The 22,710-nt window shown below is 36.7% G+C and overlaps 1 protein-coding gene across 1 annotated transcript in view; it reads left to right on the forward strand.

Moving 5' to 3' along the window:
- The window catches only part of LOC145991379 (putative fatty acyl-CoA reductase CG5065), a 102,728-nt gene that overhangs the window by 30,030 nt on the left and 49,988 nt on the right, over positions 1-22,710 (forward strand). Inside the window, exon 5 of the mRNA XM_083127371.1 lies at positions 1,079-1,271. Within this exon, the coding sequence (XP_082983497.1) occupies positions 1,079-1,271 (193 nt within the window). The remainder of the gene's footprint in view (positions 1-1,078; positions 1,272-22,710) is intronic.

Below are 22,710 nucleotides of genomic sequence, written 5' to 3' on the forward strand. Positions count from 1 at the left end.
GATTTAGGCCTAAATACGGAACATTTTACTGAAGAAGTATAAAAATAGGAATTGGATTTCGTATAGTCAATCGGAGGAATACAGACAGATATAAAGAAATATAAATGGATGGAAATATCTATTCTTTTTAATTCTAATTTCGAAGGATTGGACCCCAAGGAAAAAGGAAATTTTAATGCTGTTATTATAGTTCATTACATACACACTCTACGTGTTTCTTTATTTAACATTTCTATATAGTATCGGACAGTAAAAACAATTTTTAGAAGCATTTTAGCTGTTACTTATGTATTTGTATTAAAAGAGAATTTATTTGCTTTAGTGAGCTTGGTAGTAACTCAAACTATTGTCTGTGGTAGTGAATTACATACGAGAATCCTTTATATGTTTCACTTTTCCGAAAAAAGCAGTGCTATTTATAGGTGTTAGAGATCAGTGATCTCTTTTCTCCTTTTATAGTTATGGTATTTTTGATTTGTCGCTTACATACTTCGACATGTCTTCACGTGTGTTGAAATTACACAAAGGTATGAGGGAAGTTTGAGTTTGTGTTTTTTTAAAATACACTTTTTGCACAGACAGGTCAAGCGGGACCAGGTCAATTGTTTAAAGTGGGATCCGTACCACTGTGCATTGTGCCTCGACTGGGTATTAAACCCAGAACCCTGCCATTGGGGAGGCCACACAGCAGGTATGATACTTTTTTGTATTTCAGATACAGTTCATTCACCAATAACAAGTGGGCGTCCCTGATGTTCGCCTTATGATCAAGGGCTCCCGTTTTCAATACCCGGTAGAGGCACATAGTTGTTCGGATGGCACTTTTAACAGTAGGTCCAGTCCCGATTAGCTTTTCTGTGCATAAAGTGGACCTAAAAGAACAATTCAATCGATCAACCAGTAACGAGTAGTGAATGTATACTTTCTTTTCAAAAGGGACAAATCACTTATTAACAAATATATTAATCCTACATTTCAGTGATGAATTCAATATCTCTTTTTACTATCTGCTTTAGAAAACCACTAAGAAGTGAAAATTCAGTTAACCACTACTCTAAGTGTTTCCTCTCTTCCGCAGTCGTGGCCTCTTACAAGGAGCCAATCGCGGGCTGGATTGATAACCTCACTGGACCAACAGGCTTGATTGTTGGATGCTGGATGGGGCTGATATTCACGATCCACGGTGATCTTCGGATGAGGGCAGACATAGTGCCTGTAGACATGGCGATCAACTGCCTCATAGCTGTGAGTTGGAAGACGTACGTGGACAGGTGAGTAGGGCAGATTGTAAATCGTCTGTATAGTTATGGACACTTTTTTGATATAATGAAACGCACGAATCGAACAAAAATTCCAAACCTTCATGATCTTGGCGGAAGCAATATTTTTTCAGACTTTAGTAACGCAGTAAGCCAGGGCGCTCGAACTTTCCTTTTTTAATGTATGCCAGTACACACTTAATCTATCACTCGGGAGCGACATTACACTAAATAGTTACATTAAAAGTCCCCGCACCTTGGTGGTGCAGCCTAAGGCTTCATGCATTATGCTTCGGCTACGGGACACGCGCAGGTTCAAGTCTCCTAGGGAAAGCGTAACAACTTTCCTCCTGAGTGGATCTGTATGGGACTGGTGGCTACCCACCATCGTGAGGAAATTGGGGAGCTACGAATGAATAGCGTAACCCGATTTTGGAAACCCACAACAACAACAACAACAACAACAACTGAGGGGTCGTCCTACTGACCACACCTCACCCTGTAATTGGTTGGATTTCTTGGATGATCTCCAAGCTCGACAGGTGGGAGTGAGACTGATAGTCGGTAGGTAGGGCTTGGCCCTCACGGGCTGTTGCGACACCGGTTATATAGTTACGCTAGAGACAATTTTACGGTAGGATAATTTCAAGCCATGCTTTTCTATATAATATTTATAGATATTGTGTAATTTTTTAAAAAAAATCGGGTATAAATGTTAGAATCTATACATAATATTGACACTTAAGATTCAATATTTAGCTCCCCCGAAGTCAAATGTCTAGCACTCTCGCTTTTGGTGCGAATGGTCTTGGGTTCGCTTCACGATGAGACTTCTCAAATTTTCGACATTCAACCAGCGTCATGAGAACCATTTGGGATCTACTTTAGAAGACGTGATCTTAAATTATGTTACAAACAAATTAACGTTCGAAATGCAAATTCCAGTATTGCGGTTACCAATACTGAGTCGAAGGCACCAAACACGACAAGCAACTGGAGATACACAACCCTGCCGTTAACCACTTCGACATCAGGACATTGTTTGCAACACACACGAAGATTTACAAAAACGTCACGAAGCAAACAAACAGCTGGAACGTGAGGCATTTAGAAGATTTATAAGGGAAGATACTTCTCTGGGTAACCAAGTCGCCGGTCTAGGAACACTAAACTAAAAATGGGATGGGGATTATGAAAGTAAATACCGAGCGTGAAATAAGGGTTAAAGGTGATGTCTATCAAATATCTTACGGAAATTTGAAAACGTTAAAAACCACTAGATTCCCTTCTCACGAAAGAGGAATTATATTAGAAATTAAAATGCATAAAGACAGCACACGGAACTATATGGTTGCTCTGTAACCTCCAGTTGAATCCAATTCAAGATTTCAGAAAGAAAACACACGGAGGGGCTCTCTCGCCAGAAGGGCTGCTGCCATTACAAAAACGGTTATTGACGCCAACAAGAATAATAATAAAAAGAACCTAGAAGAGCAAAGACAGACATAAATTTGCCATGGAAGAGAAGACAGATTCAAGAAGAAGAGATTGATTTAAATAAGAACTTAAGGCCGCGAAATTAAAATTTAAAATTTGAAAGCCCTTTCCATGTCAAACTCGTTGTATCGCGATGGTCCTCTAAGAAAAGAATGCGGGTTGCGAATTTTGATATTTATGCATGTTTAGCCATACTGGATTTGTTATTTTCTTGAATTAATTGCAGTAGCATAGTAATACGTTAGTGGATGTTGGTGTTTAATATTCAGAATTCATTTGAATGTACTTAGAATTAATTTGCATGTATTTAGAATAAGTTTGCATATTATTAGAAAAATTTACATTTGTGTATCTGAATATTTATAAATTTTATGAATATATAATTATTTATTTTATGACAAACATGTAAATAGAAGGTAATTAGAGGTACTCTATGTTATGCATATGATTTTATGTTCAGAACTGTAAAGTATCCCATATAGCACAACATGGTTTCAGATATATTACGGATACGTAACTCGTGAAATATTGTAACATTGCAGCAACATTGCGAAACATTACTGTGATGTTTCAGGTATGTTTCAGCAATGTAAAAATGTCCGCGAATCTAACATAACATTCGTAATGTTACAGAAACATATCAGTGCAACATTACAGAAACGTGTCAATGTAACATTGCATAAACATGTCAGTGTAACATTACAAATACATTTCCGTAAGGTTTTGTGATATTTCAGCTACATTACAGTGATTTAATTTTACATTACGGTTATATTGAATGGAATCAGTACTGTATTCACGAGTGAAATATTTAAGGGGGCCTATTGGGGTTAAGCCCCTTTATTTCAATATTTATTTGTAAATCATTTCCTGAAAATAAAATTCACAATGTTTGATACCTAATTAGGAATGATATTTAATTATATTTATTTTACCTCTTCTCAAATGACCACGTATCTCAATTGCTACAATTATTCTCTGGGGGGGGAAGTGCATAAAAGTACGAAATACACATTCATTCCCACCAGACAACAGTTACAACTAAAAAACAAAAATACTCGTATTCGCCACCAAATCCTAAACTACCTTCAAATGTGTGTAAAGTTTTACATGCAATAATAAGCTCTCCGTGGTTTTTTGCACCCTGTCACAAAGAAGGTGGGATTTGAGTGATGTGATCAGCATAATGCTCCCGTCCCCTTTACTAATAAATGAGAGGCTGGAAGCATTTTAATGTTGTATGAAATTCATTCATGATTCTATGAGTCACGGTCATCTGAAAATTCTACTCTAATGTCTCTGTATGAATGAAAACATTTTCCTGGACAGAATACATGTTCCATACGTATAGTTTTCAACCTATATGGTGTTCGAACTTTCAGAATTACACAGCAATATTCCAAATTAATTTCAAACATCACAAATTGAGCACATGTCTTCAAATTTAACTTTCGGATACTAAAATTTACTATGTGACACCTTTTACGTACAAGCTAAACTTTAGCAATTTTTAGGCAGTAACAATACGAATAATATAATTGAATAATAACTAAAAAATTATAAATCAATGAAAAGTTTTGACATTCTCTATAATATTAAATGTGCAGTGTGTATCAGAGGTTGTAGTTACTAGTTAGAAAAATTAATTCTCTTAATGTTACTTGTGAGCAATTTCCATTGAATTATTACTTCAAAGACATAATTATATTTTCTCATTTCTATTATTTTTTAATCATTTATATTTCACCCATGTTTGACTTTCAACGTTGTTATGGTGGTTAGGATGGGTTGGTCAGTTTCAGAATACACTGAGAAATTGAATTAAGCTCCTTGTAATGAAGGGATTTCTGGTTCGAAACTCTGGTAGAGGCACATTGCAGTGATACGGATCCCATTTTGAATTGTAGGTCCAGTCCCGATTAGCCTATTTGTGCATAAAGTGGACTTAAAACATCAATTCAAAGAACCAAATAAATATAAATAAGCATACTTTGATACATTTTTTTACAACAGCGAGTGATCAGACACTATCCATGTCACCATTGAACTCTAAAAATTGGACATGCATCACTTCAAAGAAAAATTATTATACGTAAAAATAATATTTTTTCATCAAATATATTCTTTATTTGTCTAAATTTGTCAAAATACAATTGCTTCTGTTCTGTTAAGAAGTATTTCATTGCAGGTTCTCCGCTATAACCTCTTGTTGGAGTGCAGTGACATTCATTTTTTCCTGAAAGGAAATAATGTCATAATATCAATTCTGGTCAGAATTTTCATTTCAAAAAACAATATTTTGCACAAGTAAAATAAACATCTTAGCCTTGAAGAAAATTGCAAAGCAACATCAAGAATTTACATTCTTCATGTCAGCACCATTCATTTTTTTTTATAAAAGTAACCTTGGAGAATGCCGTAAAACCGATTGAATTTTGGCCAAAAAAAATGCTTTTACTTCATATTATTTGCTCAGAACTAGCAAAAATATTTTTAGTGAATGCTCAATATGTTATGTAACATCCAAATCTTTAATATTAGTGAAAATCAATGTTTCCATCTACCTTTTTAGAAAATTTCTCAGCATTCCGCAGAAAAAATGTCATATTTCATCTTTCTTTTAACATGCCAAATTAAATATAACATCTGCAGTATCATAATTAGATTTTAATCTTTTATTTTATTTTTGTAAATAATCCATAATTCTACCTACCTAGTTACGAAGAAATGATGATTGTATGGATTTTTAGCATAAAAACAACTAAATATTACCAATTTTTTACCTCTTGAAACTTAATAATAACAATTGAACCACAAATGACCTAAATCTAGTATATTAAACTTGCATTGTTTCATAGTTTTGAATTATTGTAACTTGAAATCCAAATTTTGTACAAAAATGGTCATTCTTGCGAAAGAAACTAATCTTAAATCAGCCATAGAATACTTAATTACTGCTAAATCTGCATAAAAAACTAACTGTTGGAGTCATAAACATCTTAGCACTGAAGCCGCGGTGGCTCAGTCGGTAACGCGTCTGACTACCATGCTAAAGGTCCCGGGTTCGATCCCCGGCCGGTTCAAATCCGGGAACTTATCTAACGATGGAAGCGGCCCCGGCGCCCACCCAGCGTCGAATAACATGGTTACCTGAGGGAAACCCTGGGGGTAAAGGCGGTCAGGGGCATGATGCTGATCATATCACCCCCACTCACGACCGGATCAAGAAAGTGTGGGGCGTTACCCTCACACCCCTATACGCCTTCATGGCGTGGTGCTAAGCACAGGGGAACACTTTACCTTTTTTTTATTATTTTATTTTTGTCAATAATCCATAATTCTACCTACCTAATTACGAAGAAATGATGATTGTATGGATTTTTAGCATAAAAACAACTAAATATTACCAATTTTTTACCTCTTGAAACTTAATAATAACAAGTGAACCACAAATGACCTAAATCTAGTATATTAAACTTGTATTGTTTCATAGTTTTGAATTATTGTAACTTGAAATCCAAATTTTGTACAAAAATGGTCATTCTTGCGAAAGAAACTAATCTTAAATCAGCCATAGAATACTTAATTACTGCTAAATCTGCATAAAAAACTAACTGTTGGAGTCATAAACATCTTAGCATTGAAGAAAATTGCAAAGCAACATCAAGAATTTACATTCTTCATGTCAGCACCATTCAGTTTTTTTATAAAGGTAACCTCGGAGAACGCCGTAAAACCAATTCAATTTTTGGCAAGAAAAATTGCTTTTACTTCATATTATTTGCTCAGAACTAGCATAAAGATTTTTGTGAATGCTCAATATGTTATGTAACATCCAAGTCGTTAATATTAGTGAAAATCAGTGTTTCCATCTACTTTTTTAGAAAATTCCTCGGCATTCCGCAGAAACAAATTTCATGTTTCATCTTTCTTTTAACATGCCAAGTTAAATACAACATCTGCAACTTGTGCAATCGTGCAGTATCATAATTAGATTTTAACCTTTTATTTTATTTTTGTCAATAATCCATAATTCTACCTACCTAATTACGAAAAAAATATGAATATAGTATATGGAGGGCATCACAAGCCTCATGAGAAACAAAACTATACAAGACTACATGAGAGAGAAAGAGAGAGATGATTAACATAAGTGAGTAACCTAACAAGTGATTAAGAGAGAAATATAATTAGGAATTTAGTTTTGTCACACAAAAAATTACCCATGTGGTGATTGATGGCTGGAAATATTGGAAAAGCTTGCTTTGCACATTATCTACCTACCCTGATAAGCAGCATGAAAAAATGAAAGTATTTACCCATGTGGTGATTGATGACTGGAAATATAGGAAAAGCTAGCTTTGCATATTATTTACCTAACCTGATAAGCAGCATGAAAGAATGAAATTATACAACAAAATCTCTTCTGATTTTACATGTATTTCATAACAAGAATGTCTCACATTATAGTGGATAATGAGACAGGTCAAATACTTATATAAACACTAACTTGATAGCCTGGCCATAGCTAGTCATTTTTTTATAATATACACTGTCTAGTCATGGCATACTGTCACTTTCGGAGGGCTGTGTTTTTTTTTAAAAGCCAGTGTCATGTTTGTTTTGTTTATAATTGCACTTCATTGTAAACGTAATTTTGATTATGACTGCTATGTTCATTTGAGCTATTATTAAAGCTTTTTTCATAGGATAATTTTATTCTTGATAGCTTGTGCAACCAATCGAGAGCTGATCTAACAAGTATGACCGTGGCTGTGGTGCTGCCGTAGACTTATATTACGTAACGATGTCAAAAACAAATTAGTTGATTTGTAATTTGTATTAGATAGAGGCTCTGAACGTAACAACTTACGTGGTATTCTACGCCTCTTCACTACGCACAGGGAAGTGAGAAACAACATTTTTTTAAAAAAAGAGGACAAATTTTGTGCAAAATTTAGAGGGGGATCATATACCGTAAACGAAAACTATATAGCTATTTTTAACAGTAAAAACATGCAGGGAAATACTTTTCGTCTCGACCATTCACTTTTTCACTACACACAACGCAAGCAACTTATTTCTCGCGATTATAGTTTCATGAGGTGGAGAAGTTCAGTGCTTCTTTACGTCCACATATTTTAATTAAACAAAACAAAACAAAATACTTCTTTAAACACTGGCTTGAACTGCCTTGTTTCCACTCACTTTTTCACATACGTTACACAAAACAGATTAAATATATAGCGTATAACACAATTAAACACACTTTGGCATTAATAATATTCAACTTACCACTCAATAAACAACATTATTCTTCATAAGATGTGCACGACTCCCGGTCAGCGTTGAAGGTAACAACATGGCCGCCGCAGAAAATGTCCCGGATGGCCGCCACGCATGCATGATGACTGAATCCAACGTTGCGGAAATGTCTCTGAAACATTTCTCAGAGATGTAAGAAAAATGAGACGTTGCAGAAACTATAACATTGCAATGTTTCAGAAACAAAACTGGGACTTCATGTGATGTTTTCTGTAACATCAACGCGAAACCAGAATGTTAGAAACATAAATGAAATATTGTAATATTTCTGAAATATGTCTGAAACTTGGTGTGATGTATGGGATGTAAAGTTTAAAACGATAATAATTAATGTTTAAAGTATTGAAAATAAGATTGTATGGTTTATTAAACGCTATTGCTTACAAGTAAAGGTCCGATTACAATTTAGGACCGTCCCGGTGCTCGAATGTAATGATAATAATTATAGTGTACTATGTGATAATGATATATTGTATGAAACAAGTTGATTCAACACACTAGACAGGGGGGTGTAAGGGGTGATCTTCCACGTAGTACACCCAAATGTCAACCTCACTTCCACATTAGTGCACCCTGGACTTAAGACTAACGAGGCTCTGGCGACTGGCCCCATGGCCAGTATAATTTTGTTTGTATTGTCCTGTTCTTTTGTCCTTATGTGTGCTGAGTGCCCCTTTACAGCCTCAGCTTTTAACAGAAGTCAGAACATTTTAAATTTTTTAGTTATGCAACGATAGAGTTGTTATTTGTAGAGGTAAGGGGCTGGCCCCCGTATACTGTGACGGGAGCAAAATAGCCTAAGTGCTGACGCTCCCAAAATTTTAAATTCAAATTCTAGTCAAAACACTAGACAGGGCGGTGAACTCCGAGCAGGTAGACGATAAAAGAATTTTGGGGATGTTCGGTCAAGGTCAAATGACTTCAGAACGCCAGAACAAAGAAATAACACGAATGAGCAATTAGAAAACGCGTCGGTAGATTTTCAGAACCCGTTTCTCAAGTTTAACTTGAACGCAAAATCAGAGGAAAGGTATGCAAAAGTAGTGGGCCTGCGGATAAAGCCATGACACAGTAACTCGAGTTTCCCACCACTCGATTAGGGTCTTTTGCGCTGGCCGAGAGGCCTTGAGTTCGTTCCACGTTTCCCTGATTAGCTGGACATAACTACCATTGTGTAATAATGTGCTATTTAAAAGCCAGTATCCGCTACCTTGTCGGGGTTTGATAAAATCTAAATTTAGTTTGAGAATTGGAACACTATGGTCACTAAAGCATACTGGAGAATTTTGAACACTAATTATATATTCCTGAAATCTTGGTGCGACATAAAACCTATCGATCCTTGACGCACTATTGGAGGTGATATGTGTGTAACCTGGACTTTCGCCGTTGGCGTGTATCCAAGCGTCACGCAGTTGTAACGCCTGCGTTAATTCATAGAGCGCACGTGAGAAGTTGTATCCTGGATTTTGATCTTGTGAACGAATTACGCAGTTAAAATCTCCCACTAGTATAGTGTCTAGTGTGTGGGATGTCAACTCGGGACCTACAATTGTTGAAAAAAAATCTTCTCTTTCCCGTCTGTTTTGGCTTCCTGACGGAGCATACACATTACAGAGAAACACTGAGCCTAATTTGGCACTTATTTGTCTGCCCGTGGGATGGCGCAGATGGACACGTAAATCCAAGTGTCGCCTACATGCTATGGCAGTCCCTTGTGCTTAGGGAGTAAAATTGTTGTATACTTTAAACATGCTCAGTACAGAAAAATCATCTATGGCGACCTCTTGTAAGAGGGCCACATCAATAGACGATTTAATGAGAAAGTCATTGAGAGCAATTATTTTGGTCTTACTTTGCATTAAATTCAAATTTGTAGATGCCAAGGTAAATGTTTGCATGATTATAACTGTCCACAAAAGAAAACTAAACTTACTTACATTCTTCAACATTACTGATCTCTAATTTCTGCCTATAATGCATTAACTATGCTTTCCACTAAATAAATCTGGGGTAAGTTTGTTACTCGTCGAAGGTTTCTCTTTAGTTACATTTGCTTGTTAAACTTCCTTTGAAACATCTTGGTTTGGGGTACCAGGTTCTACTCTAAATTCGTTATGAACTATTGTGGAATTTACGCATTCATTATTTTTCTTCTTCTTTCTACGTAGCACCATGGACTCTTCCGCCACTGACCGTAACCTTGATACAGATCTTGACCGTGATTTCTTAGGAGAGGTAACTACGGGGAATTCTGCCTCCGCGAACAAAGCACTTGGGGGTGGGGGCGGGGGTATGTGATGCATCTCCTCTGAAGTGGTCAATGTTGGCTGCTCCATCTCTTCCCTTCCTGTTGGTGCATTCTTCACACTAACTTCGTGTCTGGTACAGCTGGCAGCCGACGAGAAGAGCGCTGGTAGAAGAGGTTTGACGTACTGCCAGGCGACTCCACTCTTTTGCGTGGGGGAGGTGCTCTTCCGCCAGAACTCTTGTCGTCAGATTGACAATGACCCGCCAAGAAGAAAAAAAGACTTCCTTCTTCCCGACCACCCCCAACCACCCCTAAATTCTGCAAATGAACCTTTCCCTCTGTGCCCCGTCTCCCTTCATTCAGCGATCTTCTCGTCGGCTGCCGGCTGTGCCTGTCTCCTCGTCGGTGATTCTGGGGCTATCCGTGTTGCCTCCATTGTTATCTCCTGACGCACGGACTTCTGCAACTGATGGAGCTGAATCTCTTGGTTTAGTCCGTACGGGTAGCACAGTTGGTTCATATACCATCGGTACATTGTCAGCGGGTATATTAACCTGCCCTCTGCGGGGCTGGTTCCCAGAGGATCGACGCTTGGGACACTGAATCACATTATGGCCCTCTTCCGAACACGAGAGGCACGTACGTACCTGCCCAGGGTATGTTACCCAATAGGAGTCTCCATTCATTATTACATATGAGAGTATGGGTTTACGTAGTATCATTTTGATCAAGACACATCCAGTTCGAGTAGGGTAAATGTGATCTGCAGAGTATGTCTCGTCTTCAATTTTCAACACTTCCCCATAAGACCTCATGACACGACTTATCACTTCTGCACTTAATTCAATTGGGACTACATGGATTCTGACAATTACATGACGCTGGTGGGTTCATTCTACTTCAACTTTATGTTCACCATCTACGTCAGTATAGATTACCTCAGCACCAAAATCATTTAGTAACCGTTCTCCTACCACTTTTGTCGCAAATTTCACGTACAAACTCTTACGAAAGTAATCTATTTCAAAACTGAGCACTTGGTTCGTAGGCACTTGGTAGACATCATGAAACCATCGATGAAAATCGAATGACGCAGGTCGCGTTTTGACATCAATGAAAACAAATTTCAAGGTGCTTTCTCTTTGTGTATTCATCGTGAACTATTTCATCGTATCTTCACTGGCTCACGGTAATTGTAGTCAAAACCTCGCTTGCACTCCAAAGGAAAAAAGAACTAACACAACACTAGCAAACCGTATACGGCCCTAGCTAACTCGGACAGTTCGATCACTAAGCCTTCTCACGCGAAGAGCGGAGCTCGCTACGAACTGATTCCTGCACGAGTTGCAGGCAGACTGCCAATTGACATAAAGTCAAATGTTTGGTGAAAATAAACTCAATATTATGTTAAAGAACAGGCAGTAACATGAATTTACAAGCTAAATTAATAATCAATGGGTCCCAGGTACGGCACCCCGCGATAAAGGCAAATAGTGAAAACTTTAGGTCCAGTTCCAGATAGCTTCCCCTTCTTCCTAGTTCGGATGAAACACTTACGCTTCGTTCACCTTGTTCAGAATAACATTCTCTCTCCAATCTAATTGAAAATCCCAAGATCTTTTTTTCTTGCGTGTCCGTAACCTTGGCCTACTTTGACGAAAACATGTCCTGACATGCAAGCGTTCAGCATTCAGTGCCCTGGAGGTAACCCTGAGCGGAATATTATTTCGCTAAAACCTCTTCTACACGCGACGCATAATTCAGAGATTTGACCTACACCGCGTATTCCCAGACACCTCTTGTTGTCTGGTTCAATCCCTCCCTTGTCCTGTGCAATAGTGTTGCAGTAGGTGTTCCAGCGGATAAAGCCATGACACAGAAGAAAATCATATGCAACAGGTGTCGTGTTACATCCATATACCAGTGTGACTAGACAACATCCGGTGTAATTGAACTCCGTTGACCTTGACGACATCCGGTGATGAGCGGAAGTATCAATGGAAAATTTTGACCTACCTGTTCACCTTGCAGACATCCGGCGAAAAGTTTTTTTGTTACGCCCGAAATATTTAATGTTTTAAAAATAAATTGGGTAAAGCTAAACTTTAAGATGTTCTCCATCCGCGACATAGATAACAGTTTAAAAATAAAATGGTTAAAGCTGATATTTCAATCAAGTGCTTCTGGGTTCGATTCCGAATGTTGTCAAATTGCCTAATAATGATTTTCACTTTAAATAAAAAATAAGTGCGTTATCAGTCCAGATTAGTATTTATGCACTTGTTGCTGTCTTGTAATAAAAAGATCTCGGGTTCGATTCCCTACGCAATCAAATGGTCTAATTGTTATTGATCCAATTGTAGGTGTAGTTTGAGTCCCGATTAATCCCATTTTTGCATTAATTGTATTGTAATTAGGAACAATAGCTTAGTGGTTATAGCTTGATAATGGAAATTAAGAGGTCTCGGGTTCGATTCCCTTTTTTAAGACAAATTGCACAATCCTTCCGATCACAAAGTAAACTGTGCATCCAGCCCAGATTAGCCAATCTGAACATAAAATGGAGTTGAAACAAAATAGATGGCGGCTAGAATGTCCAGTGTCGTACTTCAAAAGGGGGTGGGGAGATAATTGTTATTGTTCAAAAATTGTTGGTGTAGTTCGAGTCCCGATGAGTCCATATTTGCATAAATTGTATTTAAATAAACAACGATAGCTTCCTGGTTAGCGTTGGTGATTGGCAATTAAGAGGTCCCGGTTTCGATTTCTGTTTTTGACAAATTGCACAATGCTTCCGATCGCAATTTAAACTTTAGATCCAGTAACGATTAGCCTATCTGAGCAAAAAAAATGAGTAGAAACAAACAATACGGCGACATGAATATCCAGTGGTGTACACTGGAGGAGGGAAATGGGCTTCGAAGTGACTAAACTAAAAAGTACTAAGGCAAAAGGTTTCTACTCTTCTTTTTTGCTGAAAGAAAAATGTGGTTTCGTGGAAAGCTAAGTGGTTAATGTTGTTCTTCTGAAATAAAGAACTCGGATTTTCGATTCCCAGGTGGAAGCAAATTGTAGATTAGACTGAGTCCCAATTTTAACTGTAAATTTGGTTATGATTATCCAATATAGCCATAAAATGAAGTTCAAACAAGCAACATGGCGACCAGTATGTTCAGTGGCGTACTCCTGTGGGGAAGTTCCGGGCAGTAAATGTTTTTCGAAATGGCTGAAGTCCAAAATAGAAATAATAATAGTGGATCCAATTCTAGTTGTCAATTCATGTTAATCTATGATATTGTGGTAACTTTGTGGCTATCGCTGGTGATTGGTAAGGAAGAGGTCCCGGGTTCGATTTTTGCTTTGACAAAGTGCACAATGCTTCTGATAGCAATTTAAACTTTAGATCCAATACCGATTAGCCTATCTGAGCAAAAAATGGAGTTGAAATAAACAAAATGGCGACCAGAATGTCCAGTGGCTTACCTCAGAGGGGAATTAATGGTCTAAATTGATTTTGAAAGGGCTAAACTAAAAAAAAATGCTAACGGAAATATGTCCTATTCTATTTCTCGTGGAAAGATAGCGTTGGTTTCACATAAAGCTAATTTTTAATGATTGTGCCTTGTAATAAATAAGTCCCGCGTTTGATTTCACAAAGGAAAATTGCAGAATAGACTGGGTGCCAATTTTATCTGTAGATTCAGTTATGATTGGCTAGTATCAGCATAAAACGATATTGAGACAATTAATATGACGACCAAAATGTTCAGTGGCGTATGAGGAGAATTTAGGGGATATGTATTTCGAAAATGGTTGAAGTTCAAAGAATATATAAATAAAATTGTATTCAATTTTAGTTGATGATGCAAGTTAATTTATCACCAAAGCTTCGATTCTTGTTTTAGCAAATTGCACAATACTTCTGATTGCAATCTAAACTGTCTCGATCATCCAATCTGAGCATACAATGGAGTTGAATCAATCAAAATGGCAACCAATGTGTCCAGTAGCATACTCACAGAGCGACATTTAGAGGATATGTGCATCGAAATAAGTAAATTAAAATGGTAACAGCGAAAATGGGTTCGATTTTATTAATCGCTTTAAGGTGGTTTTGGGGTCTCTTGTTAGCTTATTGATTAATTCAGTGATCTTATAATCAAGAAATTGCGGATGGATGAAAAATTTCATAGTGGTTCGAATTCAAATTTAACTTTTAGGTCTGATTCCGGTGAGACTATCCGAGCATAAAAATATCGACGCAAACAAATAAAAATAGATAACCTGAGAGATGTGTCAAGGAGTTTGTGCATCGAAATTTAATGGGTTAAAGAGGGCGGGTGATCGATAAACTGCAGATTAGACAGCCTCAATTTTAACTGTATATTTGATTATAATTATATTATTTGAACATAAAATGAAGTTGAAAGAAGCAAGATGGCGACCAGCATGTTTAGTGTAGTGTTGTGTGTATCTTGAGAAGGTGAGTTCGGGGACATGTGTTTTGAAATGGCTGGAGTCCAAAAAAAAAAAACAAGTTCTGTGTTATGAATTTTGGAAATCAATATTTACCGAAAGGAAAATATTTGTCGAGTCGAAATTTTTTCATGAACTTTTATGAAACTAAGTCAAAAGTGAATATTAATTAAAACAAGTTTCATTCAAAGCACGCAAATCATTTCGAAAAATGAAACTCTTCTCAAAGCGAAGTATTTTTTTCAGAGTTTCAACTTGTTCTCTGATGTTTGTTAGTCGCAAAACGATACTGTAAAGTTATTTTTAAAAGTTAAAAAATCTGAAACACAGAAAGAAAGTGGAAGAAAATGTTTTTCAAAGCGGAAAATTGTGACATTTGTCGAAGTAGATTTCTATCTCAAGACAGTTTTTCAAAGTAAGTCGAAGTTACTTTTTCAGAGTTGCAACTTGTTCTCTGATGTTTGTTAGTTCCACGAAAGAGATATACATTTATTTTTAAGTTAAAACTTTCTGAATGGTATCGGAGAGTGGTGCAACGTTCTAACGTAGTACGAAATTTTCGATGGAAAAATGTGTCTCCAATATTTTGTTGAAAGTGAAAAGATTTGACGGTATTATTTTTGTCAGAGTAGAAACTTTTCAGAATCCGAAAATGTTTTTCAAAATCGAAATTGTGATTTTCAAAGTTAGAGTTTTATTTTTTCTCTGCCAACAGAAATAAAATATAGAAACATTTTGTAAAACCAATATCTTCCGAATGGAAAATGTTTTTGTAGTCGAAATTTTTAAGTAACTCTTATGAAACTAAAGGTGAAAATGAATGTTAATGTCAAATGTTTCTGAAAGTGAAAACAAGTTTCTATCAAAGCATGCAAATTATTCGGATATGGAAACGTTTTTCAAGGCGCCGAAACAACAAGAGTTGTTTTTTTATGTTTGTTAATCCCCAAAAAACAGATACGGAAAAGTTATTTTTAAAAATCTCCAAGGTGTTTTTCAAAGCAGAAGGATGTTTTTAGATTATCTTCGTCTAACAAAAATTTTAGAAGAATACATTCGACTCGGATGTTTTGTTCTCTAAGTGAAAAGCTTTGACGGTATTAATTTTGTTAGAGTAAATGTGTTTAGAATATGAAATTGTTTTTAGTTATCGTAGTTGTGATTTCCAAAGTTGGAGTTTCATTGCTCTCTTCGATATTGAAGAGCACAGGTACTGTGTCATGCATTTTAAAAATCAATATTTACTGAATGGAAATGGAAAATGTTTGTGGAGTCGAAAAATTTTTCTAGGTGTTTTTGTGAGACCAATGTTAATGGGATTTTCTTTTTACAAATCCGAGAACAAATGTTTTTGTCAAATGTTTCTGGAAGTGGAAATGTGTTTATATCAAAGCATACACATTATTTTGGAAGTTGAAACATTTCTCAAAGACGGAGAAATATTTCTTCTGTGTTTCTGCACAAAATGGAAAGTTTATGATTAATAGTTGAAAAGTTTTGAAAGTTAAATATGTTTCTAAACAAACTAATTTGAAACAGTTTCTCAAATTGAAATTTTAATGTGTTCATAGTATAATGTTTTCCGAAGTTGAAGTTCTCGCAAGACGAAAAATAGTCACCAAAGAGTACGATCTGTCGGTGTTATTTAATTTTCGAAGTTAAAGTGTTGAATTGAAAATATTTGTAACATATTTGTTTTTCTTTCGGAGTATGTTTCCAAAATTGAATTCGAGATGCTTTCTAGATAATATTTCAAGAACAAAAAATATCCAATCTAAATTTATGTGATTATTTTTTATTATTTAAGGGCGGGGGTGGGCGAGAAACGTTTATTCAATTCCATTGTTTGTCTGGGTGTGTTTAATAGAGTAACGTGGAAACGTCAATACTTACATACATATCGTTGGTGTTTGACATGAATTAATTTTATTTTCTGGTTAATGCAGTATATGTACAAATCTCTCGTCATTTTTTGCACACTGAATATATTACTAAGACAACCTCACTCTACATCTTGTGGTGTGTTAGGCAAAGCTCATCAGGGTTTTGGACTGACTTAACTTAACCTCAATGTGGAGCTCATCAGTGTTTTGAACTGTCTTAACCTCAATCTGACGAGTCTTGCGTTGAGTTAAGAAAACCTAATCAGGGTTTGGAACTGTGCTAACGTAACGTCAATCTGACGAGGAGACTCGTGTGAGTTCACTTCATATGGTCACTAACTTCGTTAACTTCACCTCGCTTTAGGTTACGCAATGACTTTCTTTTCAAACCTCACAAAGTTCAACAGCTTGCCCTAAACTCTCTCGAGATAATATGGCAGATATATTCTAGATGCTCTTCGTTTGACATGTAACCTCATTTCGTATTGTCACCGACTTCGTCAAGGTGCAGTTTCGAACCTCACCAAAGTCAGTGGAATAACTCAACCTCGTTCAAAATCGCATAAAGAACCAACAACTTATTATTTTTTTTTTCAGAAAATTGACTGAAATAACTTTCAAAGTATTTCGATTTCGAAAACATACTTCAGTTATCTTTGTTTTGAAAAACATACTTCCATTTCATCCTTTCACAAGACATTTTGCTTTTCCTTTAAATGTTGGACGACACTAGGAACTTATTCTCTTCATTATCTATCTTAAGTTGTGCGAAGAAAAATATATTTTTCTATTTTCAATAAAGATTCGTCTTGTTGCAAAGCTCATCTTGAGAAACAACTTTTAGGTTACAAAGCGTTTCGCTTCAAATAAACATTCACAGTAAAACACGCCGTTTTGGAGAATAAACTTTGAACGGTAAGCTAGGTAATGACATAAATTTAAATTGGATATTTTTTATACTTGAAATATTATCTAGAAAGCATTTCAAATTCAACTTTGGAAACATACTCCGAAAGAAAAAATACAATTTCGATGTTACAAATATTTTCAATTCAACATTTTGATGTCGAAAATTAAATAACACCGACAGATCGTACTCTTTGATGACTGTTTTTCGTCTTGCGAGACAACACAATAGACATTACTCCAACATCGGAAAACATTATACTCTGAATACATTAAAATTTCAATTTGAGAAACTGTTTCAAATAAGCATGTCTAGAAACAAATTTAACTTTCAAAACCTTTCAACTAGTAATCATATATATTTCATTTTGTGCAGAAACACAGAATAAATAGAAGAAATATTTCTTCGCCTTTGAGAAATGTTTCAACTTCCATAACAATGTGTATGCTTTGATACGAGGCGCATCCAGAAAGTAAGTTTCCCCATTTTTCCCCGTGAAAGTAAACATAATGAGCCGTGTAAATTGCGCATGCGCAGCAGAGCTAAGACGTATCAATCATATGCCAGGCGGACAGATCCCGCCCGGCGCCAGTAGCGAGGCAGCAGTGGTCCGAAGTGGAAGCTCGTATTCCTTCTCCCGCCGCATGCCAGTAGCGAGGCAGCAGTGGTCCGAAATGGAAGCTCGTATTCCTTCTCCCGCCGCATGCGAGGTTCGGTCGGTGATAAAGTTCCTGAATGCACAAAGTATTGTGCCAATTGACATTCATCGTTAGCTCTGTGAGGTCTATGGGCCGACCATTATGAGTAAGCAGATGGTGCGTCGCTGGTGTCGGCAGTTTTCGGAAGGTCGTCAAAGTGTCCATGATGAAGAGCGCAGTGGGCGTCGCTGGTGTCGGTAGTTTTCGGAAGGTCGTCAAAGTTTCCATGATGAAGAGAGCAGTGGGCGTCCGTCCCTCATCACTGATGTTCTGGTTGAGCTGGTGCGGCAGCGCATTGTAGAGAACCGTCGCTTCACGATTACGGAGTTGAGTAGCCTTTTTCCGCAGATATCGCGGTCCGTGTTGCATGAGATTGTCACGCAGCGCCTGCTGTTCAAAAAATTGTGTGCCAGGTAGGTGCCGAAAAACCTGACACCGAACACAAAATGAAACGTTCAGGAGCAGCACTGACTTTCCTGCAACGGTACCATGATGACGGCGATGATTTCCTCGGCAGGATTGTCACGGGCGATGAGACGTGGATTTCGCACTTCAACCCAGAAACCAAGCAGCAGTCAATGCATTGGCGGCATATTGGATCTCCGGTCAAGAAGAAATTCAAACAGACGCTGTCGGTACAGAAAGTGATGTGCACCGTGTTTTGGGACAGGAAGGGCATTTTGCTCATTGACTTCCTCCCCAGAGGTGAAACGGTGAACGCTGACCATTACTGTGAAACACTAAGGAAATTGCTAAGTGCCATTCAAAACAAGAGGCGTGGCATGATTACTGCAGGTGTTGTGCTCCTCCATGACAATGCTCGTCTACATGCGGCTCGGCGCACAGCAGCTGTTTTGACGGAATTTGGCTGGGAGTTGTTTGATCATCCACCTTACAGTCCTGATCTGGCTCCCAGCGATTTTCACGTTTTCTTGCACCTCAGGAAATTCCTGTCCTCCGGTGAGCGTTTTGGCAACGACGAAGAGCTGAAGACGTCTGTCACACGCTGGTTCCATTCACAGGCGGCAGAGTTCTACGACAGTGGGATCCAAAAGTTGATACCACGATACGACAAGTGTCTCAATTCTGGTGGTTGCTATGTTGAAAAATAGCTGAACCTTTGCTGTACCTGTTGCCAATTAATGGTTTCCTGAAACTGTGTTGTTGTTTTTTTTTTTTTAAATAGGGAAACTTACTTTCTGGATACGCCTCGTACATTTCTATTCCAGAAGCATTTGACAAAAACATTTGTTCTCGGATTTGTAAAAAGAAAATTCCATTAACATTGGTCGCACAAAATCACCTAGAAAAATTTCGACTCCACAAACATTTTTCCTTCAGTAAATATTGATTTTTAAAATGCATGACACAGTACCTGTGCTCTTCAACATCGAAGAGAGCAATGAAACTCCAACTTTGGAAATCACAACTACGATAACTAAAAACAATTTCATATTCTAAACACATTTACTCTAACAAAATTAATACCGTCAAAGCTTTTCACTTAGAGAACAAAACATCCGAGTCGAATGTATTCTTCTAAATTTTTTGTTAGACGAAGATAATCTAAAAACTTCCTTCTGCTTTGAAAAACACCTTGGAGATTTTTAAAAATAACTTTTCCGTATCTGTTTTTTGGGGATTAACAAACATAAAAAAACAACTCTTGTTGTTTCGGTGCTTTGAAAAATGTTTCCATATTCGAAATATTTTGCATGCTTTGATAGAAACTTGTTTTCACTGCTTTTGACATTAACATTCATTTTCACCTTTAGTTCCATAAGAGTTACACAAAAATGTCGACTACAAGATATTGGTTTTACAATTACATAACCAAAGTTTTTCTATATTTTACTTCTGTTGGGAGAAGAAAAATAAAACTCTAACTTTGAGAATCACAGCTTCGATTTTGAAAAACATTTTCGGATTCTGAAAAGTTTCTACTCTGACAAAATTATTACCGTCAAGACTTTTCACTTTCAACAAAATATTGGAGACACATTTTTCCATCGAAAATTTCGTACTACGTTAGAACGTTGCACCACTCTCCGATACCATTCAGAAAGTTTTTAACTTAAAAATAAATTTACATCTCTTTCTTGGAACTAGAAAACATCAGAGAACAAGTTGCAACTCTGAAAAAGTAACTTCGACTTTGAAAAATTGTCATGAGATAGAAATCTACTTTTACAATTTTCACAATTTTCCACATAGAAAAACATTTTCTTCCACTTTCTTTCTGTGTTTCAGATTTTTTTAACATTTAAAAATAACTTTACAGTATCGTTTTGCGACTAACAAACATCAGAGAACAAGTTGAAACTCTGAAAAAAATACTTCGCTTTGAGAAGAGTTTCATTTTTCGAAATGATTTGCGTGCTTTGAATGAAACTTGTTTTAATTAATATTCACTTTTGACTTAGTTTCATAAAACATTTCAAAACACATGTCCCCGAACTCACCTTCTCAAGATACACACAACACTACACTAAACATGCTGGTCGCCATCTTGCTTCTTTCAACTTCATTTTATGTTCAAATAATATAATTATAATCAAATATACAGTTAAAATTGAGGCTGTCTAATCTGCAGTTTATCGATCACCCGCCCTCTTTAACCATTAAATTTCGATGCACAAACTCCTTGACACATCTCTCAGGTTATCTATTTTTATTTGTTTGCGTCGATATTTTTATGCTCGGATAGTCTCACCGGAATCAGACCTAAAAGTTAAATTTGAATTCGAACCACTATGAAATTTTTCATCCATCCGCAATTTCTTGATTATAAGATCACTGAATTAATCAATAAGCTAACAAGAGACCCCAAAAAACCTTAAAGCGATTAATAAAATCGAACCCATTTTCGCTGTTACCATTTTAATTTACTTATTTCGATGCACATATCCTCTAAATGTCGCTCTGTGAGTATGCTACTGGACACATTGGTTGCCATTTTGATTGATTCAACTCCATTGTATGCTCAGATTGGATGATCGAGACAGTTTAGATTGCAATCAGAAGTATTGTGCAATTTGCTAAAACAAGAATCGAAGCTTTGGTGATAAATTAACTTGCATCATCAACTAAAATTGAATACAATTTTATTTATATATTCTTTGAACTTCAACCATTTTCGAAATACATATCCCCTAAATTCTCCTCATACGCCACTGAACATTCTGGTCGTCATATTAATTGTCTCAATATCGTTTTATGCTGATACTAGCCAATCATAACTGAATCTACAGATAAAATTGGCACCCAGTCTATTCTGCAATTTTCCTTTGTGAAATCAAACGCGGGACTTATTTATTACAAGGCACAATCATTAAAAATTAGCTTTATGTGAAACCAACGCTATCTTTCCACGAGAAATAGAATAGGACATATTTCCGTTAGCATTTTTTTTAGTTTAGCCCTTTCAAAATCAATTTAGACCATTAATTCCCCTCTGAGGTAAGCCACTGGACATTCTGGTCGCCATTTTGTTTATTTCAACTCCATTTTTTGCTCAGATAGGCTAATCGGTATTGGATCTAAAGTTTAAATTGCTATCAGAAGCATTGTGCACTTTGTCAAAGCAAAAATCGAACCCGGGACCTCTTCCTTACCAATCACCAGCGATAGCCACAAAGTTACCACAATATCATAGATTAACATGAATTGACAACTAGAATTGGATCCACTATTATTATTTCTATTTTGGACTTCAGCCATTTCGAAAAACATTTACTGCCCGGAACTTCCCCACAGGAGTACGCCACTGAACATACTGGTCGCCATGTTGCTTGTTTGAACTTCATTTTATGGCTATATTGGATAATCATAACCAAATTTACAGTTAAAATTGGGACTCAGTCTAATCTACAATTTGCTTCCACCTGGGAATCGAAAATCCGAGTTCTTTATTTCAGAAGAACAACATTAACCACTTAGCTTTCCACGAAACCACATTTTTCTTTCAGCAAAAAAGAAGAGTAGAAACCTTTTGCCTTAGTACTTTTTAGTTTAGTCACTTCGAAGCCCATTTCCCTCCTCCAGTGTACACCACTGGATATTCATGTCGCCGTAATGTTTGTTTCTACTCATTTTTTTTGCTCAGATAGGCTAATCGTTACTGGATCTAAAGTTTAAATTGCGATCGGAAGCATTGTGCAATTTGTCAAAAACAGAAATCGAAACCGGGACCTCTTAATTGCCAATCACCAACGCTAACCAGGAAGCTATCGTTGTTTATTTAAATACAATTTATGCAAATATGGACTCATCGGGACTCGAACTACACCAACAATTTTTGAACAATAACAATTATCTCCCCACCCCCTTTTGAAGTACGACACTGGACATTCTAGCCGCCATCTATTTTGTTTCAACTCCATTTTATGTTCAGATTGGCTAATCTGGGCTGGAT

The sequence above is a fragment of the Lepisma saccharinum genome, chromosome 8 (assembly GCF_977018435.1).
Source record: "Lepisma saccharinum chromosome 8, izLepSacc3.1, whole genome shotgun sequence".
Taxonomy (NCBI): domain Eukaryota; kingdom Metazoa; phylum Arthropoda; class Insecta; order Zygentoma; family Lepismatidae; genus Lepisma; species Lepisma saccharinum.